This window comes from Canis aureus, chromosome 25 (assembly GCF_053574225.1).
Source record: "Canis aureus isolate CA01 chromosome 25, VMU_Caureus_v.1.0, whole genome shotgun sequence".
Classification (NCBI taxonomy): domain Eukaryota; kingdom Metazoa; phylum Chordata; class Mammalia; order Carnivora; family Canidae; genus Canis; species Canis aureus.
The window spans coordinates 15,112,853-15,135,716 of NC_135635.1; the positions used below are offsets into that span (position 1 = coordinate 15,112,853).

Consider the following 22,864-nt stretch of genomic DNA (forward strand, 5'->3'; position numbering starts at 1 on the left):
ACAATTCTATTCAAGGTTCAGAATCCATACAGGTTGGATGACTTGTCAGAATGAGACATACTTTATACAGTGCCCTGAATCTAATAGAACAATTAAATTTATCTCTTCTATAGCCACATGACAGTTTAATCTGCACATCTAGAGAACTAACTCCTAAATTACTATGGAGGAAGAAATCAACAAGAGCCTCCATTAACATTTGATATCCATCACTTATGAAAAAGTTCTGCTTTAAATATTTTTAGTTTAAAATTCAATTTGCTATCAGGCTTTTCAAACTTATCATGCAGTCTGCTTTGGAGGTTTTCCAATGATGATCTATCTAAATACTGTTCTGATCACAGAAGTCAACAATGTATAAAGTTTTGGAATGACCTCAGAAGGTCCTGCATCATCTCAATATACCAAAGTCCTAATAGAAAGAAAAAAAAATAAGAAACATTTTCAATTTAAGTGAAGGAAGGTGATCCAACAACATGAACCAAAAACCCCCTTGAAGGGACTGGTAGAGGATAATTTTTGATGTTTTCCCCTCACCCCAGACTCTGCTTCATGCATGGTAGTTATTTAGCAAAGACCTACTAAATTGGAGGCTATAGTACATTGGAAAATGAATACTTTTTCTCACAAACTATTGTTGAAAAGTGTTCCTTGCTTCTGGTTTTTCATTAAATGTATTTCCAAAACAGTTCTGCTGAATATCCCTAAAAATATCTTAATGAAATTTTGCTCAATTGATCTTGCCTATTTGGGCTGTGTAATCTATTTTAAAAGACAACCTAAAACTGCAACTGTGTAGATATTAGTGTAAATAATGTTATGTATATTCTATTTGCTCTATTAACTATTTACCCTTATTGGATGGGGTAAAAAATGAATTAATACCTGTTTAACTCTATTGGGTGGGTTGTTCCATGCCCTCTTAACTCCTATACTTTTTATCCCAAAGGGTGCCATTCATTCACTACACAAACAAGGAGAACCTACTATTTGCTTAAAGCTGCACAAGAAAAAGGAAATCCAGCAGTGAGCAACCACAAAATAGCATACTCCCGCTCTCATAGAACTTGCTTCTTAGTGGGAATGACTAATTAAGTTTATAATGAGTCCCTGACTCCACCCATCCCAAAATATCAGTAGCATATAGTCATTATTGTTTGTATAATTAGATTTTCAATAACAAAGGAATACATTAGACAATTTGGGAGATGAGGGGGAGAGCAAATTTTAAGTAACTTACCCAAACATGTCTTTAATATCTTTTATTTGGGAGCTATAGATTTTTAACATTAGAGGGGCTTAACACTTTTTTGTCCACGTTACAGAACATCATTTCTGTATTGTAACAAAAATTCTATATAGATTACTTTTTCTTTAAATGAATACAGTCCACCAAAATGTTTACAGTGCAACCATTTCCCTGAGTATAAGGAGGTCTATGTATATAAAAAGAAATAGACCTTTTGAAACCAGTGCCAATACCACATAAAATCTATGATACAATTCTCAGTTGTAAGTTTTTTCTCCTTCCCATAGGCCACTTTCTGTACTAAAGCAAGGCTTAGGTAATAGCTATAGAAGCACTCTTATCTTACTAAGCCTCTTGGGTAGATAAAAATAGGACACATTTAACTCAGGTGAATGAGAAAATCTTCAAACTTCTAGGTTTGAGTATTTTTATGTGTGGGAGGGATAAGCATTGACATGGAACAAGCAGATTCTCAACAAAACAGTATCTTATTGCTAAACAAATGCTATTTTCCTCATCATTGCAATAGGATCTAGTGTCTTTCACTCACAATTGTCTATGAAAACTGTTGAAAATTTAGCAGTCTCTGAAGTACCCATATGGGCAATTAGAATCACCTGATTCCACATACTATGAATGGATGAAATAATAGTCTGCATTACAATAGATGTAGAATTACCCTTCCTCTGAGATGTCCTTCCTCTTATAGAATCTGAAAATGCAAAGCCTGGAAAGGGCTGGTACATTGGAAGAGATGCAAAGTTCTTTTCCAATAGAACTCCAACTGGTATCACTGATTCATGCACGCATGCATGCATGAATGCATGCACTCAACATATATTTCTTGAGTGTCCATGTAAGGAAACAAATATCAATATAAGGAAACCCCCTAACTTCCTTAAAAGAATCAAGTCCAGATCCTCCCTAATGTGGAGGAATGTTAATGTTTCTCTTTCCTTTGGAAATTGCTCCCTGACTTTTGTTGCCACTGTTATACTGACCTCAGGATTTTCTTACAGACTGTCAGACACCATGAACACATTAGAGAGTACTAACATAAATTATATAAGGCCCCTACTCTCAAGGAGCTTATATTTCTGAGGAAGATAGAAAGAAGAGGGATGATAATTTTAGAAAAGTGTGATACATTTTATAAATGGGTATTTGCAGGAGGATTAATAGAATGCAGAACATCTTTTGCGTGGGTCCAGGTTTCCTGGAGATGGAGGGACACATGAAGCTACTTTCTAAAAATGTGTAGGAAAGAGTTAAGTAAATGAGGAAGGTAATGCAGAGAGAAGGATGCAGACATTTCCAACAAAAAGATCCAGAGTGCAAAGGCCAGGAGGTATGAAACAACACAGCATCCTGGGAAATATAAGTCCTTATGTATGCATGGAGCAAAGGATATATTTAAGGAAACAAGTAAATCTAAGGGAGGTAGATGGGAGAAAATTCATGAAAGACCTTACATCTGAAGATTGAGGAATTTGAATTTATCTTAAAGCTTTTGGAGGACTCCTAAGGATTTTGAGCAGTAAAGTCAAAGGATCAGGCTTATATTTTAGATGTTTGCTTTTGGTAGCTGTGGAGATGAGCTTTCTTTAGAAGACTCAAGTGGGATGAGTCTAGAGGCAGGGAGATTGAAGGCAAGATCACTGTATTTGTCAGGATGAGAAATGATGAGTGCCTGAAGGCATGATGAAAATAATGATTGTTGAAGGAGAGAGGATGGAATAGTTTTAAAAGTGATCCAGAAGGAATTTGTGACTGAGTTTTGGAGTTGAGTGAGAAGGAAGCACAAGAAAAGCATCCATGCTTTTGCTCTGGGGGAACTGGGTGTATATTGATGCTTGGGATAAGATGCAGGATAGGGGATGGAGGAAGTAAAGCAATTATCTCATTGCCGAGTTTGAAATATCTGTGCTACTTCCATGTGCAGTAGGCCATTCATATCACATATCAGATATTAAGGAGGGAGTTCTGGACTAAAGATGACTAGATCCAGATTTAAGAGTTTTCAAGTGCTACCATTACCTTCTTACACTGTTGAAAAATGTTATAAAATGTAAATTTTAACTAAACAAATATAGTACCATTTTGGAATTACTGTGAAGCATCTCTAGACCTACTGAATTTAAACACAATGAATTAAATTAAAAGGCACATAATTTTTTATAACGTATGAATCTGAAATGTGACTTTCTTTAAAATTTTTACACAGGATCACCTTAATGCTTTTAAATCACATTATAAAAGATGCTACTAGGCAAGATACGACAAGTACAAAAAGCTACCATTCTATAAAATTATAAAATTTTATTATGCATGAAGTGGGGAGGGGCCATTTTATAGGGGTTTTACAGTGACCAGTTAGTTCTCTTGGAAAACAAATGGCCTGGCAGGCCATGCCAGGCAGTCTAGATTTTTAACTAGGTGATGGGGAGCCACTGAAAGGTTTTTTTGGGAGAAATAACATTACCAGACTTAACATTATATAAAGTTAATGCTAACAACAGCGGGAATTATGAGAAGAAATGAAAGAAGATTGTGGTCAGGAAGAAATTTGCCATGTTATTTCAATAATCCAGATAAATTTTGAATCAGACACTTACAATAGAACAGGAAACATTCTACAAACTAGTAATAATAATAGTATTAGTGTGTATGAAGAGCTAGTAGTTATTGAATATTGTTCATGAACCAGGCACTTTTTAAATCTCTATATGCATTACTTAATTCTCATAAGCACCCTATGAAATAGGTATTATTGTTTTTTTCTCATTTTATGTATGATGATACTGAAATACCAAGAGACTAACACACCCAAGATTATACAGCTAGTAAGTCACAATGCTAGGATTCAAATTAGATACTGTGATTCTAGAATCCTTGCTCTTGACCATAACACCTCAAAGGAAGCCTTGCCAAAAAAGAATAGGGCTTATGCAGTTATTATGAACCATCATGTGAAATTAAAACTTCGTCCAAACAATTTAGATTGTCAATAAAGACCTGGAGAAGGAAAAGGCAAAATAGTTATCTGTCTACATCTTTGAAAATTACTGGATTTCTAACACCATTGTACTCACTGTTAATAGTGTTTGACTAGGAATTAGGAAATGCTAAGTTCAGCTCTGTTTTCACCTAGCTGAGTGACCAGACTATCACTGAGTCTTGGACTCCTAATTTACCAGATGAATGGGCTGGACTAAATTGTTTTTAAGGTTTCTTCCAGGTCTAACATTTTGTAATTCTGAATGTCAGCCAAGAGGGTGCTTACAAAGAAGCTATTGGTTTGGCTAAGGGGACAGAAATCCCTGAATAAGCCTGTCATCTGCAGCCCATGTGAAGCTTTGGCAGTAGTAATATGCTTGGCAAATGGTAGCTTGTACTGAGCACTCAGGGTAAATTCATCTGTTCTTGCCAAGAATTAATTGCCTCACTCTGTGGTCACCTTCATCTCAGGCTATTGGATTAGTTTGCTCGGGCTGTAGTTATTAATGCAAAAATGAAATTTGAAAAGTCAGGGTTAGCATCTACAAAAACATGCTTTATTGATGCAATTTATAAGCAATTCCAAGGCCAAAGAGAACGGTCAACCAAGGGGAAGATCTAAATAAAATATTTGAGCATAAAACATTGGGCAAAAGCAAAAGGACAATGTTTATTTGCTCTTCTATGTTTTCCAATTCCTTTTTATTTGAATAAAATAAAATAGTCAACCTAGGTTAAAGTAAAAATATGTCTCTCTCTCCTGTTTAAATTCCTTCAGTGTCACTCCTCAGGAGTAACCACTATATGCAGTTTCTTTCCTATCACTTCACAAAATCTATTCTACAAGTATCTTCAAAATTCTCTCCTTCTACACATATTTGATTATTTTATATTTGTTTTTCTGAAACTTGCTTTCATTAATGAATATATAAGACATCTCATCTACACATAGAAATAAATTGTTCATGGTTGCTGCTGAATCATACTTTATTTGCTTGCAGTAGATTTTCTTGGCTATGCTATAACATAATAAAAAATGTCTAGACATGAAAAGGTGCAGTTACTGGTAATTTGAAGAGTTCTTTACACATGCAGAAAAGTTGTAGTTTGTCTACATATATTGCAAGTAGTTTTTCTAGTTTGAATCTTTTTCTTTATGGTATTTGGCTATAAAACTATATGAGCAGAAAAAATTGTTATTCCTTTACTTTATAGCTTCAGTTTCTTTTATGCCTTTGCTTTCTCTAATACTTTATTTTTAACACAAATATTTGATCCATGTAAAATTTGTTTTGATATAATAGATGACAAAAGGAACCAGCTTTCTTTACTGGACAGCTATTTGTCCCAATAACATGTATTGAAGGCTTCAACTTTTCCCACTGACATTTACATGCTAAATTGCATACACAGTATCTTTAATCCCATTCCTATTTATCCACACTCTCTGTGTTTCCTTACACCAGTACCAATACTCCTTAATTGAACTGGCATTTTAATATGGGAAAATATCTTGTATGATTACACTATTACATTTTCTCTTTTTCTTTTTTAATTAAAAAAAATCTGTGGGGATAAAAAAAAATACACCATAGCAAATATGGTCAATAACATCATAGTAACTTTTTATGGTGACAGATGGTAACTACACTTACCCTATTGAGCACTGTATAGTGCATAGACTTGTCAAATCACTATATTATCCACCTGACACTAATACAACATTGTATGTCCTCTATGCTTTAATAAAAAAAAGGAATGAAAGAAAAATACATAAAATAATATTGATATAGAAAACATCAGGTTAAATATACTACAGTTTGATATAGAATCAATAGATGAAAGACTTCTTTAAAGTTTGAGACTTCATTATTGGTATATAGGAGTGCAACAGATTTCTGTACATTGATTTTGTATCCTGCTACTTTACTGAAATCGTATATCAGTTAGTTCTAGCAGTTTTTTGGTAGAATCTTTCAGGTTTTCTATATAGAGTATCATGTCATCTGCAAAGAGTGAAAGTTTGACTTATTCCTTGCCAATTTGGATGCTTTTTATTGCTTTGTGTTGTCTGATTGCTGAGGCTAGCATTTCCAGTACTATGTTAAATAATAGTCATGACAACAGACATCCCTGTCATGTTCTTGACTAAAGAGGAAAAGCTCTCAGCTTTTCCTCATTGAAGATGATACTAGCAGTAGGTTTTTCATATATGGCCTTTATTATGTTGAGGTACATTCATTCTATACCTACTTTGTTGAGGGTTTTGGCATGAATGGATGTTTTACTTTGTCAAACACTTTCTCCACATCCATTGAAACGGTCATGTATTTCTTATCCTTTCTTTTATTAATGTGGTGTATCATGTTGATCGATTTGTGAATATTGAGCCACCCTTGTAGCCCGGGAATAAATCCCAACTGATCATGGTGAATGATTTTTTTTAATGTACTGTTGGATTTGGTTTGCTAGTGTTTTATTGAGAATTTTTGCATCCATGTTCATCAGAGATATTGGCCTGTAGTTTTCTTTTTTAGTGGAGTCTTTATCTGGTTTTGATATAAGGGTAATGCTGGCCTCATAGAATGAATTTAGAAGTTTCCTTCCTTTTCTATTTTTTGAATAAGTTAAGAAGAATAGATATTAACTTTTCTTTAAATATGTGGTAGAACTCCCCTGGGAAGCCATCTGGCCCTGGACTTTTGTTTGTTGGTTTTTTTTATGATTGCTGATTCATTTTCTTTGTTGGTTATTGATCTCTTCAAGTTTTCTATTTCATCCTATTTTAGTTTCCATAGTTTATGTGTTGTAGGAATTTATCTATTTTTGTAGGTTGTTCAATTTGTTGGTATATAGTTTTTCATAATATTGTCTCATAATTGTTTGTATTTCTGTGATGTTTGTTGTTATTTCTCCTCTCTTATTGTTGATCTTATTTGGATCCTTTCTCTTTTTTATAATAGGTCTGGAAATAGACTTATTAATTAAGTTTTTTCAAAGATGCAGTTCCTGGTTTCATTGATCTGTTCTTTTTTTTAAGTTTCTATATCATATATTTCTTCCTCAATCAATATTATTTCCTTCCTTCTGCTGGCTTTGAGTTTCAATTGTTTTTCTTTTTGTAGCTCCTTTAGATGTGTAATGTCAAGTTGTTTGAGATTTTCCTGTGTTTTGAAGTAGGCCTGTATTGGTATATACTTCCCTCTTAGGAACATTTTGCTGCATTCCAAAGGTTTTAAACTGTCATGTTTTCATTTTCATTTATTTCCATGTTTTTTTTTAAATTGTTCTTTGATTGCCTGGTTGACCCATTCATTGTTTAGTAGCATGGTGCTCACCTCCATTTATTTGGTGTCTTTCCAATTATTTTCCTTGTGGTTGAATTCTAGTTCATAGTATTGTGGTCAAAAGAGGTACATAGTATGATTTCAATCTTTTTATATTTGTTGAGGACTGTTTTGTACCTAACGTGATTTTAGAGGATGTCTAATATGTACTTGAAAAGAATGTGTATTCTATCATTTTAGGACGAAATATTCTGACTTTATCTGTTAAGTCCATCTGGTCCAGTGTGCCATTCAAACCAATTGTTTCCTTGTTTATTTTCTGTTTAGATGATCTGTCTATTGATATTAGTGGGATATTTAAAGTCTCCTGCTCTTACTGTGTTATTATCAATCAGTTCCTTTATGTTTACATTAATTGTTTTATATATTTGGATGGCCCATGTTGGGTGCATAAATATTTTCAATGGTATATCTTCTGATTAGATTGTCCTCTTTATGATTATATAATGCATTTTTATACACCAATAATGAAGTGGCAGGAAGATAAATTAAGGAATAAATCCCATTTAAAATGCACCAAAACCAATAAGATACCTAGAAATAAACTTAACCAAAGAGATGAGAGACCTGTTCTTTGAAAACGATAAAACACTGAAGAAAAAAATTGAAGATGACACAAAAAAAATTTAAAAAAAGAATCACATGCTCATGAATTGGAAGAACAAATATTGTTAATATGTCTGTATTTCCCAGAGCAATCTATATATTTAATGTAATCACTGTCAAAATACCAACAGCATTTTTCACAGAACTAGGACAAATAATCCTAAAATTCATATGGAGCCACCATAGATCCCAGATAGGCAGAGCAATCTTGAAAAAGAAAATCAAAACTATCACAATTCTAGACTTCAAGCGATATTACAAAGCCATACTCATCAAAACATTATGTTACTGGCACAAAAATAGACTCATAGATCAACAGAACAGAATAGCAAACCCAGGAATGAACCCACAACTATATGGGCCAACTAATCTGTCATAACACAGGAGAGATTATCCAGTGGGAAAAAGACAATTTCTTCAACAAATGGTGTTGGCAAAACTGAGCACATACATGTGAAAGAATGAAACTCGGGATCCCTGGGTGGCGCAGCGGTTTGGCGCCTGCATTTGGCCCAGGGCGCGATCCTGGAGACTCGGGATCGAATCCCACATCAGGCTCCCGGTGCATGGAGCCTGCTTCTCCCTCCGCCTGTGTCTCTGCCTCTCTCTCTCTCTCTCTCTGTGACTATCATAAATAAATAAAAATTAAAAAAAAAAAAAGAATGAAACTGGACCGCTTTCTTAGACGATACACAAAAATAAATTCAAAATGGACTAATGATCTAACTGTGAGACTTGAAACCACAAAAATCCTAGAGAACACAGACAATAATTTCTTTGACATAAGTGTAGCAACTTCTTTCTAGATACGTCTCCAGAGACAAGGGAAACAAAACTAAAACTAAAATATTGGGACTACATCAAAATAAAAAGCTTCTAAACAGCAAAGGAAACAGTCAACAAAACTAAAAGGCAACCCATGGAATGGGAGAAGATATGTGCAAGTGACATATTTGATAAAGGGTTAGAATCCAAAAAATATAAAGAATTTATAAAACTCAATACCCCCAAAATGAATAATCTATAAAAGGGGCAGAAGACATGAAGAGATTTTTCCAAAGAAGATGTACAGATGGCCAACAGACACATGAAAAAATGCTCAACATCATTCATCATCAAGGAAATACAAATCAAAATCACAATGAGATATCACCTTACACTGAATAGCTAAAATCAACAATACAAGAAACAACAGATGTTGACGAAGATGTGGAGAAAGGGGAACCATCTTGTACTGTTGATGGGAATGCAAACTGGTGCTGCCATTTTGGAAAACAGTATGGAGTTTACTCAAGAAGATAAGAATAGAACTACCCTATGATCCAACAATTACACTAGTAGGTATTTACACAAAGAATACAAAAATACTAATTCAAAGGGATAAATGCACCAGATGTTTATAGCAGCATTATCTAAAATAGACAAACTATGGAAATAGCCCAAATATTCAAATATTCATCAACTGATGAATGAATAAAGAAGATCTGGTATATATATATATATATATATATATATATATATATATATATTCAATGAAACATTACTCAGCCATAAAAAAAAGAATGGAATCTTGCCATTTGCAACAACATAGATGAAGCTAGAGAGTATTATGCTAAGCAAAATAAGTCAGTCAGAGAAAGACAAATGCCATATGATTTCACTCATGGAATTCAATAAGCAAAACAAATGAGCAAAGGGAGAAAAAAAGAAAGGGAGACAAACCAAGAAATAGGTGCTTCACTATAGAGGATAAAATTATATTTACCAGAGGAGAAATGGGTTAAATAGGTGATGGGGATTAAGGAGTGCACTTGTGATGAGCACTAGGTGTTTGATGGAAGTATTGAATCACTGTATTGTATACCTGAAACTAATGTTACTCTGTGTGTCATTAACTGGAATTTAAATAAAAAGTTAAAATAAATAAAATAAGATGTGCAAAAAAGATAAACAATTTCAAATGTATGCAATTAGTTTGAAGAATAGTTGGAAGAACAAAGAAAGTGCTTTGATTTTTTCTGGACTACTTGAGAGTAAGGTGCTCTGTCTTTTTACCCAAAGTAATATGGAAAGACTTTATTGTGGATTTCCTACTAACAAGGACACTCAGCCCATAGATGAATTAGATTTCTTTTTGCTTGAATATTTATAAGTATTAAAATAAGTTCTACTATGACAGATATATCCTTATTTTATTTATTTACTTATTTATTAAACAAATATTTATTGTGTGTGTGTGTGTGTGTGTGTGTGTGAACACCTAGTGCTGATAACGTGGGTCTTGGTTTCATGGTTATGTTCATGTGATGAACAACATTCAAGCAGTTTACTTACATGTGTATGCATTCATTCTTTTATAAGTTCTGAAAATGTGATTCAATTAAATTTGCAATAAAACTCATGTGATGGTTGCACAAAAAGAAAAAAAAATGTTTGAGACTCCGAATGACAGGTTAGATCTATAAGCAAATGCAAAAGTTCTATGTCTATATTCTATGTCTATGTCTATACATAGTCCTCTTTTGTATTTGTCATTTGTGAACGGAGGGCTTATGTCAAAGCTTCTGTCTTCCACACTTTTGAATGATTTCTGCCAGTAAAATATAGAAAGAGTTGCATCTTCTTTGGTTAAACTTTATGATGATACAAACTTTAAATCATACAGTGTGAACACCTATCTGTATATCAAATCTACCTCTGTGGGCACAGCATATATATATATTTATATATATATAAATTCAAGTATTTCATAGATTTATTTCTTAATAATTCCTGGTATTTAGCACTTCTAACTATGATTAATTTGCAAGAGCTTCTTATTTAAATTCAATGTCATCTTTACCATCTCTAGTAGACTCTAGAAGTTTTTGCATTTGAAATGAGATTTTCTTTGTGTTTGGTAGGTCCTATAAAACAATCTTTTTTCTGTTTGATTTGATAACTGCATCTCTGGTGGTAAATAAGAGAGAGATAGCAAATTTGAAGAGCTTAATCTTTAAAAAATGCCATCAATAATTGTTTTGATTATTAATTTAGCCCTTCATGATAGGAATTTTCTTTATGCTACAAAATTTAGACATGTATGTAGAGAGAGCTACTAAGCTGCCAATACCAAAGAGCCAAACCTTCTATTAGCACAGTAAATGAATCTGAACCTCATATAGACTCTGTTGCACTTCTACAATTACCTGGTACACTTTGGAAATAAAGAAGTGTGAATGCAATCAACATAATTATATGGCCGAGCTCTAGAGGAGAGATTTCAGAGTTAATGTAGAGCATATTTGGAAAAGAATAAATAAAAAATGACCTGAATTTACAAGAAAGGTAATTTACAGAACAAGTTACTTCAAGTAAGTAGTTAACTAAATTCCAAATACTTCTGGAGAACAGTAGATGTTGTCATAGGGTCATTTTGAGTTTAAATAAGAGACCATCCAATAAAAAGATATTTCTGACTGACAATCAGGGAATAGAGAGTATATCGACTGTGCTGCTCTACCAATTTTGGCATTCTCCTAATCAGCTCTGCATGCACTAAACTTAATTGAGAAACAAAATTTGGAGCTGACCCTTGAAAAAGTATGGAGATTGGTCACCTGGATAAAAGTGAAATAATGTGTAAGTAGCGGGGAACCACAAAATGGAAGCAATAGGAGTTTTTAAAAATGTGTAATTAGATTAAGAATAAACTGAATTAGATTAAGAGTTGGAGATTCATAATCTATAATTTGAGCTTTATGTTTTGGATGATTTTTCTTTTTCTTTTTTTTTTTTGATGATTTTTCTTTTTCATAAAGATTTGTCTGTGCTATTCCATTTTCCTGGAATATGGAATATGTTCCTGGAATATCTACCTGGATAGTGGATGCTGGTTGTAGCAGCATAGGAATGTAAGTTGGGTACAGAAGTTAATATTTGTCGGGGGATTGACTGCCTGTGTGTGTATATGTATGTATGTATGTGTAAAGTATAAGACATTAAGGCAGATGCAGGGAGAAGTTCAAATGGAAGTCTAGATGGATAGGGGCGCCTGGGTGACTCAGTTAAGCATCAGCCTTCAGCTTGGGTCATGATCCCAGGATCCTGGGAGTGAGTCTCATGTCAGGCTCCCTGCTCAGAGAGCCTGTATCTCCATCTCCCTCTGCCTACAGCTCCCCCTGCTTGTGCTGTGTGTGTGTGTCAAATGGGTAAATAAAATCTTTAAAAAAAAAAAGGCAGTCCAGATGGCTGTCCCATTAAAAAAAAAAAAAAAAAAAGTCTTAAAAAGGGAGAATCTGCATATAAGCCATCAGATGGAAGCAAGAAATCTTAAAAAAGATCAAAGATGAAATGGAGTGTTGGCATAATGGAGGCATAATTTTTCCTAAACCCTTGGGTAGCTGGCATGACTTTTTGTAAGGAAACATTAAAGATACGGACACTTTCCTGGTACTGATCAAAATGCCTAATTTCTACTCTGCCATTCTGCTATAGGTTGGGTTTAATTATACTTCCTGTTTTCATTACTGAAAATATTACTAATATTATTATTTTCAGTAATGAAAGAAGCCAGTGATTCTTAATAATGGCTGCACAAGAATCAATGATGAGTTTCTTATGTTTGTTTATTTATTTATTTTTTAATTTTTATTTATTTATGATAGTTACAGAGAGAGAGAGAGAGAGAGAGAGAGAGAGAGAGAGAGAGGCAGAGACACAGGCAGAGGGAGAAGCAGGCTCCATGCACCGGGAGCCTGATGTGGGATTCGATCCCGGGTCTCCAGGATCGCGCCCTGGGCCAAAGGCAGGCGCCAAACCGCTGCGCCACCCAGGGATCCCTGTTTGTTTATTTTTAACTCCAGTGTCCATATTGGACCCCCCAAAAGTCATATTGGGCTCTCAGGAGGTAGATTCTGTTTGTTTTTTTTTTTTTTTTTTTGTAGTAGGAGTATTTTCAGAATTTTCTCAAATGCAGTCAGCGGTAAAGGTAAAGTTAAACTTCTCTGATCTCCTGTTTCTTCGAACTCCTACAACTAAAAGTATATACTATAGAATCTGATGATAAAGTGCATTTTTGTCAAATTTCCTTTAGTAATTATGTAGCTCTCTTATCCTATTAGTCAAATTGTAAGTTAGTTTGTTCTGAGTCAGTGTTTGTCTTTTTTAATTTTCTTTTAAATAACATAGGATAAGGTTGGATGTGAATAATACTAATTAATTGGCTGAAAGAATGAATGGTTCAAGTAAGGAACAACTATTAGCCTATGTTTGATGATCTTGATCCAGTAGTCTTTTCAAAAGAAGGAATGCATTTTAAAATCATATATCCTTATTTTAATGGTCTTAGAACATTTGGCAGAAATGCCTAATTGAATCTTAGTATCCATTTTCTCCTTTTGCTATGGTAGTAGCATCTCTGATTTTTAGCTGAAAATATGGCTCCGTCTAAGCAAAAGGTGGTATTTCCCATCTCCTAGCTTTGTGTAACCATGTAACCAAGTTCTGGTAAAGGTACATAGGCATAAATGTGATGACTTATGCCCTTAAGAGACTGTAACATGTTTTCTTTGCCCCTTCTTTGGAATCATCCTATATTTTGCTGCCTGGAATAAAGATATGTGAGATTGAAGCTATGCTATGGCAAAACCAAAATGTAGTCAAACTGTTGCCATCAATGTTTTGAAAGGTATTTCACATATCCTTGAAAAATAATAGGAAGAATTTAGTATGTCATCTGTATTGGATGCTTCTGATCTCAACAAAGTATGGATGAAAGGATATACAGCTATGCTAAAACAGGCATTTTCTACCTATGACCTACATTTAAGTTGAGGGAGAGTCTATAATTTCTATGGTTAACAAAGCCACTGAGTGTTATACACAACTGATAAATCATTGAACTCTACATCTGAATGTAAGTATGTACTTTATGTTGGCTTATTGAATTTAAATAATTTTAAGCCAACTACTTTGTATTCCAAATTAAAGCAGTTATGAGTGATGGTGGAAAATTCTTAATAGGTGATGAAGACTAATGCAGATTTTTAAAGTAGTTTCCTTTAATTCTTTGCCAAAAATGGAAGCAGCAAAAAGTGAATTAAAGATTTTTGCCTTCCTGCTCAAACCTGTGGTTTCAGATCGCCTCAAGTTTTGCTCAGTTTAAGTGAGAGAGGGGTACTGAGCAGAGCCCAGTGGTCAATAAGGAAGAGGCTAGAGTTTCCAGGCTAAAGAAATGATGTCTAATGAAATCTTCGGATTTAGTTACTCACACATGGAACAAAGAAATCTGTTGTTTACTATATTTTTGAGAGAATTTTTTTGCTAATGAAATCCAACTTTGGTCTGAAGTAGCCTATTAACTCCTAAAGTAATCCCTTAATCCTCAACCATCCGACACCACTGGATGTTGAAAGCACGCTGGTCTCAAGAAAGATATCCAAAGAAATGTCTAGAGGCAGGTCCAAGGACTATGGGAGTCAACAGACAAGGAATGTCACCTCAGAGCGTGATCCAGAAGTTATCAAACGGGCTCTCCAAGGAACTTATTCCTCATACTTTGTGATGCCTGCCCATAGAAATTTGATGTTAATTAATAATCAGTGACTGCATGCTTTTCCCCATTCTCCTCTTTTGCACATGCAAGTTTAATTGCCCTTTTCTATGCTGCTTTAATATATTAAGTAAAAGGTTAATTTTAACTTAAAGGATAGTCAGAAAGAGATACTATTGAATTAAGTGGAGAAGAACCTCCAAATCCTGGGTTGGGGCTGGATGCAGTGAGAAGATGGGACATCCAGATGTCTTATTTGAGGAGGAAGTTATTCTGTTATCTGAAAAGGAGGGAGTACTGCTATTTTGGAGGCCAAGGAGGCTGATTGTTTTAGAATCTAACATTTGCCCTTCACTATTCATTATCTTACTTTTTGTTATTAGAACTTCTGATTTTTAGCCATGGCTTCTTGAATTAAAGACCATGTTTCTTAGTTTCCCTTGTGCCTAAATTTTGGCATGTAGCCAGTGATATACAAGCTTAAATGTTTTCCCTAGAGAAAGAGCACATGTTCTCTTTACCCACTATTCATTTCTTTCTCCCTCCTATTTTCTGGGCTACTGATGTGTATCTTGGACCATGAGGTCAAGCTTATGCGGAGTTTTAACAACATAAAAGATAATGGGCCCTTGAAATTGTAACCTATTTGGACCAACTTTTGGGATGTTTATGTGAGATAAAAAAATATTCTTCAATGTTGCTTAAACCATTGTTATTTAGGATATATGTCAATCACTACTGAATCTGATGCTAACTGATCACAAGACATTTGATTCAATCATATGATTCAATCATAGTCAAAATAGAAGTTTAACTTCAGAGAGAAAAGACTTTGATTTATATCTTAATTTATCCCCAGCACTTAGCCCTCAGTAAGCTTAATTGAATGAGTAAATTAATGCATAAATTAATGAAGAGATTTTACACTCGATACAAGAAGTCCTTCTATTAAATCAATAACAAGGAGGAGGAATACAAATGTGGTACAGTGTTCAAGCCATCATAATCCTGGGGACTTCTTTCAGAAATCTCTATTATATTGCCAAATAGATGTTGCTTAAAGGGTGGTGTGTATCCAGTTCAGCACTTTATGTGTGATTAAACTAAGTCCACAATGAATTTATGACTGTTATTGACCTACATTTTATATTCTTATTAGTACATTTTAAAAGTCTGTGAGGTTTTCAGGATAATGGCAAAATATTTCATCCTAGACAACATGGAGTCTCAAATTTCAGAAAACATTAGACAAATTAATGTGTTTGTTAAAAATTCACTATTCAATCTTTGAGACTGATTCTGTCAATTTGGCGTGTGGCAAGGATTCAGCATTTTAACCAATATCCAAGGTAGTTCTGATAGAACATGCTTAGAAATATAATTCTATGTAAAACAATTTTATGAGATAAATGTTTAAAATATAGAATAGATATTTCAAGTATTTCAATAGACTGAAAATAAATTATTATTATTATTATTATCATTATTATTAAGGAGAGAGAAAGTGTGTATGTGCACAAGAGAGAGGGAAGGAGAGAAGCAGAGGAAAGAAGGAATCCATGCTGGGAATGGAGCTTGTCAAGGGACTTGATGTGAGGTCATGACTTGAGCCAAAACCAAGAGTGAGACACTCAACCAATTGAGCCATCCAGGTGCCCCAAAATAATAAATAATTTTATGTGCTTTTTTAATCTTTAAAGACTAATTTCTAGCCATGTGCAAAGGGTTGTTGATGTTGCTAAGTTTTCTTTTGTAGCTTTAAGCTTTAAGATTTTGTTATAACATCTATTCCTTACTTCTGTCCCCTGAATCACTAACAGAAGGAGCAAAAAATAATGATTATGACTATTTGAACTAGACTTCTTGGATTCAAAACCTGGCCTTGTCCACTTTTACCTCTGTGATCTAGACATATTCTTAACTTTTCTCTTTTTAAGATTTTATTTATTTATTCATGAGAGACACACAGAGAGAAGCGGAGACATAGGAAGAAGGAGAAGCTGGCTTCATGCAGGGAGCTGGATGCAGGACTTGATCCCAGGACTTCAGGATCACACCCTGAGCTGAAGGCAGACACTCAACTACTGAGCCACCCGGGTGCCCTTAAACATATTCTTAACTTTTCTGTGCCTTAGTTCTCTTATTTGTAAAATGGAAGTGATTATGGTATCTACTTCATATGGCTTTATGAAAAATAAACGTTATTATTTGTAAAACATTCAGAGCAGTGCCTGTTACATGGAAACTATATCAAATGAATAAATACATAATTAAAGCTTTCTCAATTCTTCTGCATCAAACCTAAGTTGCTTATTGTATAGGTGTTAACATTTTTTGGATATTAGCCCTTTATCAGATATGTCATTTGCAAATATCTTCTCCCATTCGGTATGTTGTCTTTTAGGTTTGTTTTATATATATATATATATAATATATATATATATATTATATATATATATATATATTATTTTCCTTGCTGTGCAGAAGGTTTTGGCTTTTTGTTTTGTTTTGTTTTGTTTTTTGTTTTTGTTTTTTTTTAAGTAGTCCCAATAGTTTATTTTTGCTTTTTTCACCCTTGCCTCAGGAGACCTATCTAGAAAAAAGTTGCTATAATGAATGTCAGAGAAGTTACTGCCTCTACTCTCCTCTAGGACTTTCATGGTTTAGGTCTCACATTTAGGTTTTAATTCATTTGAGCTTATTATTGTGTGTGGTCCAGTTTCATTCATTCACAGGTACCTATCTGATTTTCTTATCACCATTTTGAAGAGACTGTTTTTTTCCCATTACATATTCTTTCCCCTTTGTCAAGATTAATTGAAAATAAAGTCATGGGTTTTTTTCTGGGCTCTCTATTCTGTTCTGTTGATCTATGTGTCTATTTTTATGCCAATATCACACTGATTACTACACTTTCATAGTATAACTTGAAATCTGAGATTGTAATACCTACAGTTTTGTTCTCATTCAAGATTGCCTTGGCTATTCAGGGTCTTTTATAGTTCCATACAAATGTTAGGATTATTTTTCCTAGTTCTGTAAAAAATCCTGTTTGTATTTTGATAGGGATTGCATTAAATCTGTAGACTGCTTTGACTACTATGAACATTTTAACAATATTTGTTCTTCCATTTTTGAGCATGGAGTCTTTCCATTTGTCTGTGGCATCTTCAATTTCTCTCATCAATGTTTTACAGTTGTCAATGTACAGGTCTTTCATCTCCATGGTTAAGTTTATTCCTGGTTTTTTTTTTTTTTTGGTGCAACTGTAATGAAATTATTCTCTTAATTCCCCTTTCTGCTACTTCATTTTTAGCGTTTAGAAATGCAATGAATATCTATATATTGATTCTGTAAACTTACAGAATTCATTCATCAGTTCTAGTGGTTTTTTTATGGAGCTTTTAGAGTTTTCTATATCTAGTATATTATCTGCAAATGGTTAAAGTTTCCCTTCTTACTTACTGATTTAGATGCTTTTTATTCTTTTTTGTGGTATGATTGCTGTGGCTAAGACTTCCATTATTATGTTGAATAAAATTGGTGAGAATGAACATCATCACCTCATTTCTGACGTTAGGGTAAAAGCTCTCAGTTTTTCCCCATTGAGGATGGCATTAGCTGTGGGTTTTGAGGTATGTTTCCTCTAAATCTACTTTGCTGAGGGTTTTTATCATAAATGATGTTGTACTTTGTCAAATACTTTTTCTGCATCTATTGAAATGATCTTATGGTTTTTATTCTTCTTCTTATTGATGTGATGTATCAGAACATTTGATATGCAAGTATTGAACCATACTTGGATCCTGGCAATAAATCCCAGGTGATCCTGGTGAATAATTTATTCAATGTATTGTTAAATTTGATTTACTAGTGTTTTGTTGAGAATTTCTGCATTTGTATTTATCAGAGATATTAGCCTGTTGTTCTCTCTCTCTCTCTCTCTCTTTTATAGTGTCTTTATCTGGTTTTGGTATCAGGGTAATGAAGGCCTCATAGAATGAATTTGGAAGTTCTCCTTTCTCTTTTATTCTCTGGGGAAGTTGAGAAGAACAGGTAATTAATTCTTCTTTAAATGTTTGGTAGGATTTACCTGTGAAGCCATGTGATCCTGGACTTCTGTTTGTTGGAAGCTTTTTGGTTACTGATTTAATTTTAGTGCTGATAATTTGTCCATTCAAATCTTCCATGTCTTCCTGAATCAGTTTTGGAAAGTTATGTTTCTAGGAATTTATCTATTTCTTCTAGATTGCCAAATTTGTTCGCATATAATTTTCTGTGACATTCTCTTATAATTCTTTGTAGTTCTGTGGTGTCAGTTGTTACTTCTCATCTTTCATTTCTAATTTTATTTGAGTCTTCTCTCTCTCTCTTTTGATGAGTCTGACTAAGGATGTATCTATTTTGTTGGTGTTTTCAAGGAACTAGCTCCTGGTTTCAATGATCTGTTCTATTGTGTTTTAGCTTATTTTTCATTTATTTCTGCTCTATTCTTTATTATTTACTTCCTTCTACTGGTTTGGGGTTTTGTTTATTCTTCTCTTTCTATCCCCTTTAGGGGAAAGGTTAGATTGTATATTTGAGGTGGGTTTTTTTTTTCTTTTTTCTTTTTCTTCTTAAGGAAGCCCTGTATTGCTATAAACTTCCCACCTATAACTGTTTTTGCTGCATCCCAAAAGTTTTGGACTTTTGTGCTTCCATTTTCATCTGTCTCCATGCATTTTTAAATTTCCTCTTTGATTTCTTGGTTGACCCACTTATTATTTAGTAACATGTTCCTTGGGACACCTGGGTGGCTCAGTGATTGAGCATTTGCCTTTGGCTCAGGTCAAGATCCTGGGATCCTGGAATTGAGTCCCATATAGGGCTCCCCTCAGGAATCCTGCTTCTCCCTCTGCCTGTGTCTCTGCCTCTCTCTCTCTCTCTCTCTCTCTCTCTCCGTGTGTGACTATCATAAATAAATAAAAATTTTAAAAAATAAGTTCTTTATAGATCTTGGATACTAGCCCTTTATCTGATAGATCATTTGCAAATATCTTCTCCCATTCTGTAGGTTGTCTTTTAGTTTTGTTGACTGTTTCTTTTGCTATGCAGAAGGTTTTTATCTTGATTAAGTCCCAATAATTCATTTTTTCTCTTGTTTCCCTTGCCTTCATAGATGTATCTTGCAAGAAGTTGCTGTGGCCAAGTTCAAAAAGGGTGTTGCCTGTGTTCTCCTCTAGGATTTTGATGGCTTCTTGTCTGACATTTAGATATTTATCCATTTTTAATTTATCTGTGTATATGGTATAAGAGAATGGTCCAGTTTCATTCTTCTGCACATGGCTATCCAATTTTCCCAGCACCATTTATTGAAGAGACTGTCGTTTTTCTGGTGAATAGTCTTTCTTGCTTTGTTGAATATTTGTTACCCATAAAGTTGAGGGCCCATTTCGGGATTCTCTATTCTGTTCCATTGATCTATGTGTCTGTTTTTGTGCCAGTACCACACTGTCTTGATGATCACAGCTTTGTAGTACAACCTGAAATCCGGCATTGTGATGCCCCCAGCTCTGGTTTTCTTTTTCAATATTCCCCTGATTATTTGGGGTCTTTTCTGATTCCACACAAATCTTTTTTTTTTTTTTAAGATTTTATTTATTCATTCATGAGAGACACAGAGAGAGAGACAGAGAGACGGAGACATATGCAGAGGGAGAAGCAGGCTCCATGCAAGGAGCCCAATGTAGGACTCAATCCTGGGACTCAGGGATCACCCCCTCAGCCAAAGTCAGAGGCTCAACCGCTGAGCCACCCAGGCGTCCCTGTTTCCACACAAATCTTAAGATTATTTGTTCCAACTCTCTGAAGAAAATCCATGGTATTTTGATAGGCATTGCATTAAATGTGTAAATTGCCCTGGGTAGCATTGACATTTTCACAATATTAATTCCTCCAAACCATGAGCATGGAATATTTTTCCATCTCTTATTGTCTTCCTCAATTTATTTTAGAAGTGTTCTGTAGTTTTTAGGGTATAGATCCTTTACCTCTTTGGTTAGGTTTATCCTAGGTATCTTATGTTCTTGGGTGCAATTGTAAATGGGATTGATTCCTTAATTTCTCTTTCTTCAGTCTCATTGTTAGTGTATAGAAATGCCACTGATTTCTGGGCATTGATTTTGTATCCTGCCACACTGCCAAATTGCTGTATGAGTTCTAGCAATCTTGGGGTGCAGTCTTTTGGGTTTTCTATGTACAGTATCATGTCATCTGCAAAGAGGGAGAGTTTGACTTCTTCTTTGCCAATCTGAATGCCTTTTATTTCTTTTTGTTGCCTGATTGATGAGGCTAGGACTTCCAGTACTATGTTGAATAGCAGTGGTGAGAGTGGACATCCCTGTCTTGTTCCTGATCTTAGGGGAAAGGCTCCCAGTGCTTCCCCATTGAGAATGATATTTGCTGTGGGCTTTTTGTAGATGGCTTTTAAGATGCTGAAGAATATTCCCTCTATCTCTACACTCTGAAGAGTTTTGTTCAGGAATGGATGCTGTATTTTGTCAAATGCTTTCTCTGCATCTATTGAGAGGATTATATGGTTCTTGTTTTTTCTCTTGTTGATATGATCTATCACGTTGATTGCTTCATGAGTGTTGAACCAGCCTGCATCCCAAGGATACATCCCACTTGGTCATGGTGAATAATCTTCTTTTTTTTTAAATTTTTTTAAAAATTTATTTATGATAGTCACAGAGAGAGAGAGAGGCAGAGACACAGGCAGAGGGAGAAGCAGGCTCAATGCACCGGGAGCCCAATGTGGGATTCAACCCTGGGTCTCCAGGATTGTGCCCTGGGCCAAAGGCAGGCGCTAAACTGCTGTGCCACCCAGGGATCCCGGTGAATAATCTTCTTAACATAATGTTGGATCCTATTGGCTAGTATCTTGTTGAAAATTTTTACATCTGTGTTCATCAGGGATATTGGTCTATAATTCTCCTTTTTGGTGGGGTCTTTGTCTGATTTTGGAATTAAGGTGATACTGGCCTTATAAAATAAGTTTGGAAGTACTCCATCCCTTTCTATCTTTCAGAACAGCTTCAGTAGAATAGGTATGTTTCTTCTTTAAACGTTTGATAAAATTCCCCTGGGAAACCATCTGGGCCTGGACTTTTGTGTCTTGGGAGGTTTTTGATGACTGCTTCAATTTCCTTGCTGGTTATCAGCCTGTTCAGATTATCTATTTCTTCCTGTTCCTGTTTTGGTAGTTTGTGGTTTTCCAGAAATGCATCCATTTCTTCTAGATTGCCTAATTTATTGGCTGCTCATAGTATGTTTTTAAAAATCGTTTCTATTTCCTTGGTATTGGTGGTGATCTCTCCTTTCTCATTCATGATTTTATTAATTTGAGTCTTTTTTCTTTTGTTTTTAATAAGATTGGCTAATGGTTTATCTATCTTATTAATTCTTTCAAAGAACCAACTCCTGGTTTTCTTGATCTGTTCTACAGTTCTTCTGGTCTGTATTTCATTGAGTTCTGCTCAAATCTTTATTAACTCTCTTCTGCTGGGTGTAGGTTTAATTTGCTATTCTTTCTCCAGTTCCTTTAGGTACAAGGTTAGCTTGTGTATTTGATTTTTTTTTCCAATTTTTTGAGGCATGCTTCTATTGTGATGTATTTCCCTCTTAAGACTGCTTTTGCTGTATCCTAAAGATTTTAAACAGTTGTATCTTTATTCTTATTAGTTTCCATGAATCTTTTTAATTATTCTCTAATTTCCTCGTTGACCCTTTCATCTTTGAGCAGGATGGTCTTTAACCTCCACGTGTTTGAGTGTCTTCCAAATTTCTTGTTGAGATTGAATTCAAGTTTCAAAGCATTATGGTCTGGAAATATGCAGGGGACAATCCCAATCTTTTGGTATTGTTTAAGACCTGATTTGTGACCCAGTATGTGGTCTATTCTGGAGAAAGTTCCATGTGCACTTGAGAAGAATGTGTATTCAGTTGTGTTTGGATGTAAAGTTCTGTAAATCTCTGTGAAATCCATCTGGTCCAGTGTATCATTTAAAGCTCTTGTTTCTTTGGAGATGTTGTGCAGAGAAAATCTGTCATTTGCATAAAGGCTGTGTTGGAGTCTCCCAGTATTAGTGTGTT

At 34.6% G+C, this 22,864-nt stretch overlaps 1 protein-coding gene across 2 annotated transcripts in view; it reads left to right on the plus strand.

The window, feature by feature from the left end:
• Window positions 1–22,864, plus strand: part of CPNE8 (copine 8) — a 320,247-nt gene that overhangs the window by 231,672 nt on the left and 65,711 nt on the right. Inside the window, exon 20 of one of the 2 annotated variants that reach the window (XM_077870492.1) lies at window positions 16,669–16,900. The exons of the other annotated variant lie outside the window; for it this stretch is intronic. Coding sequence (XP_077726618.1) covers window positions 16,669–16,689 — 21 coding nt within the window. The 3' untranslated portion in view covers window positions 16,690–16,900. Of the gene's footprint in view, window positions 1–16,668; window positions 16,901–22,864 lie in introns of those variants that run through there. 2 annotated transcript variants of the gene reach the window in all.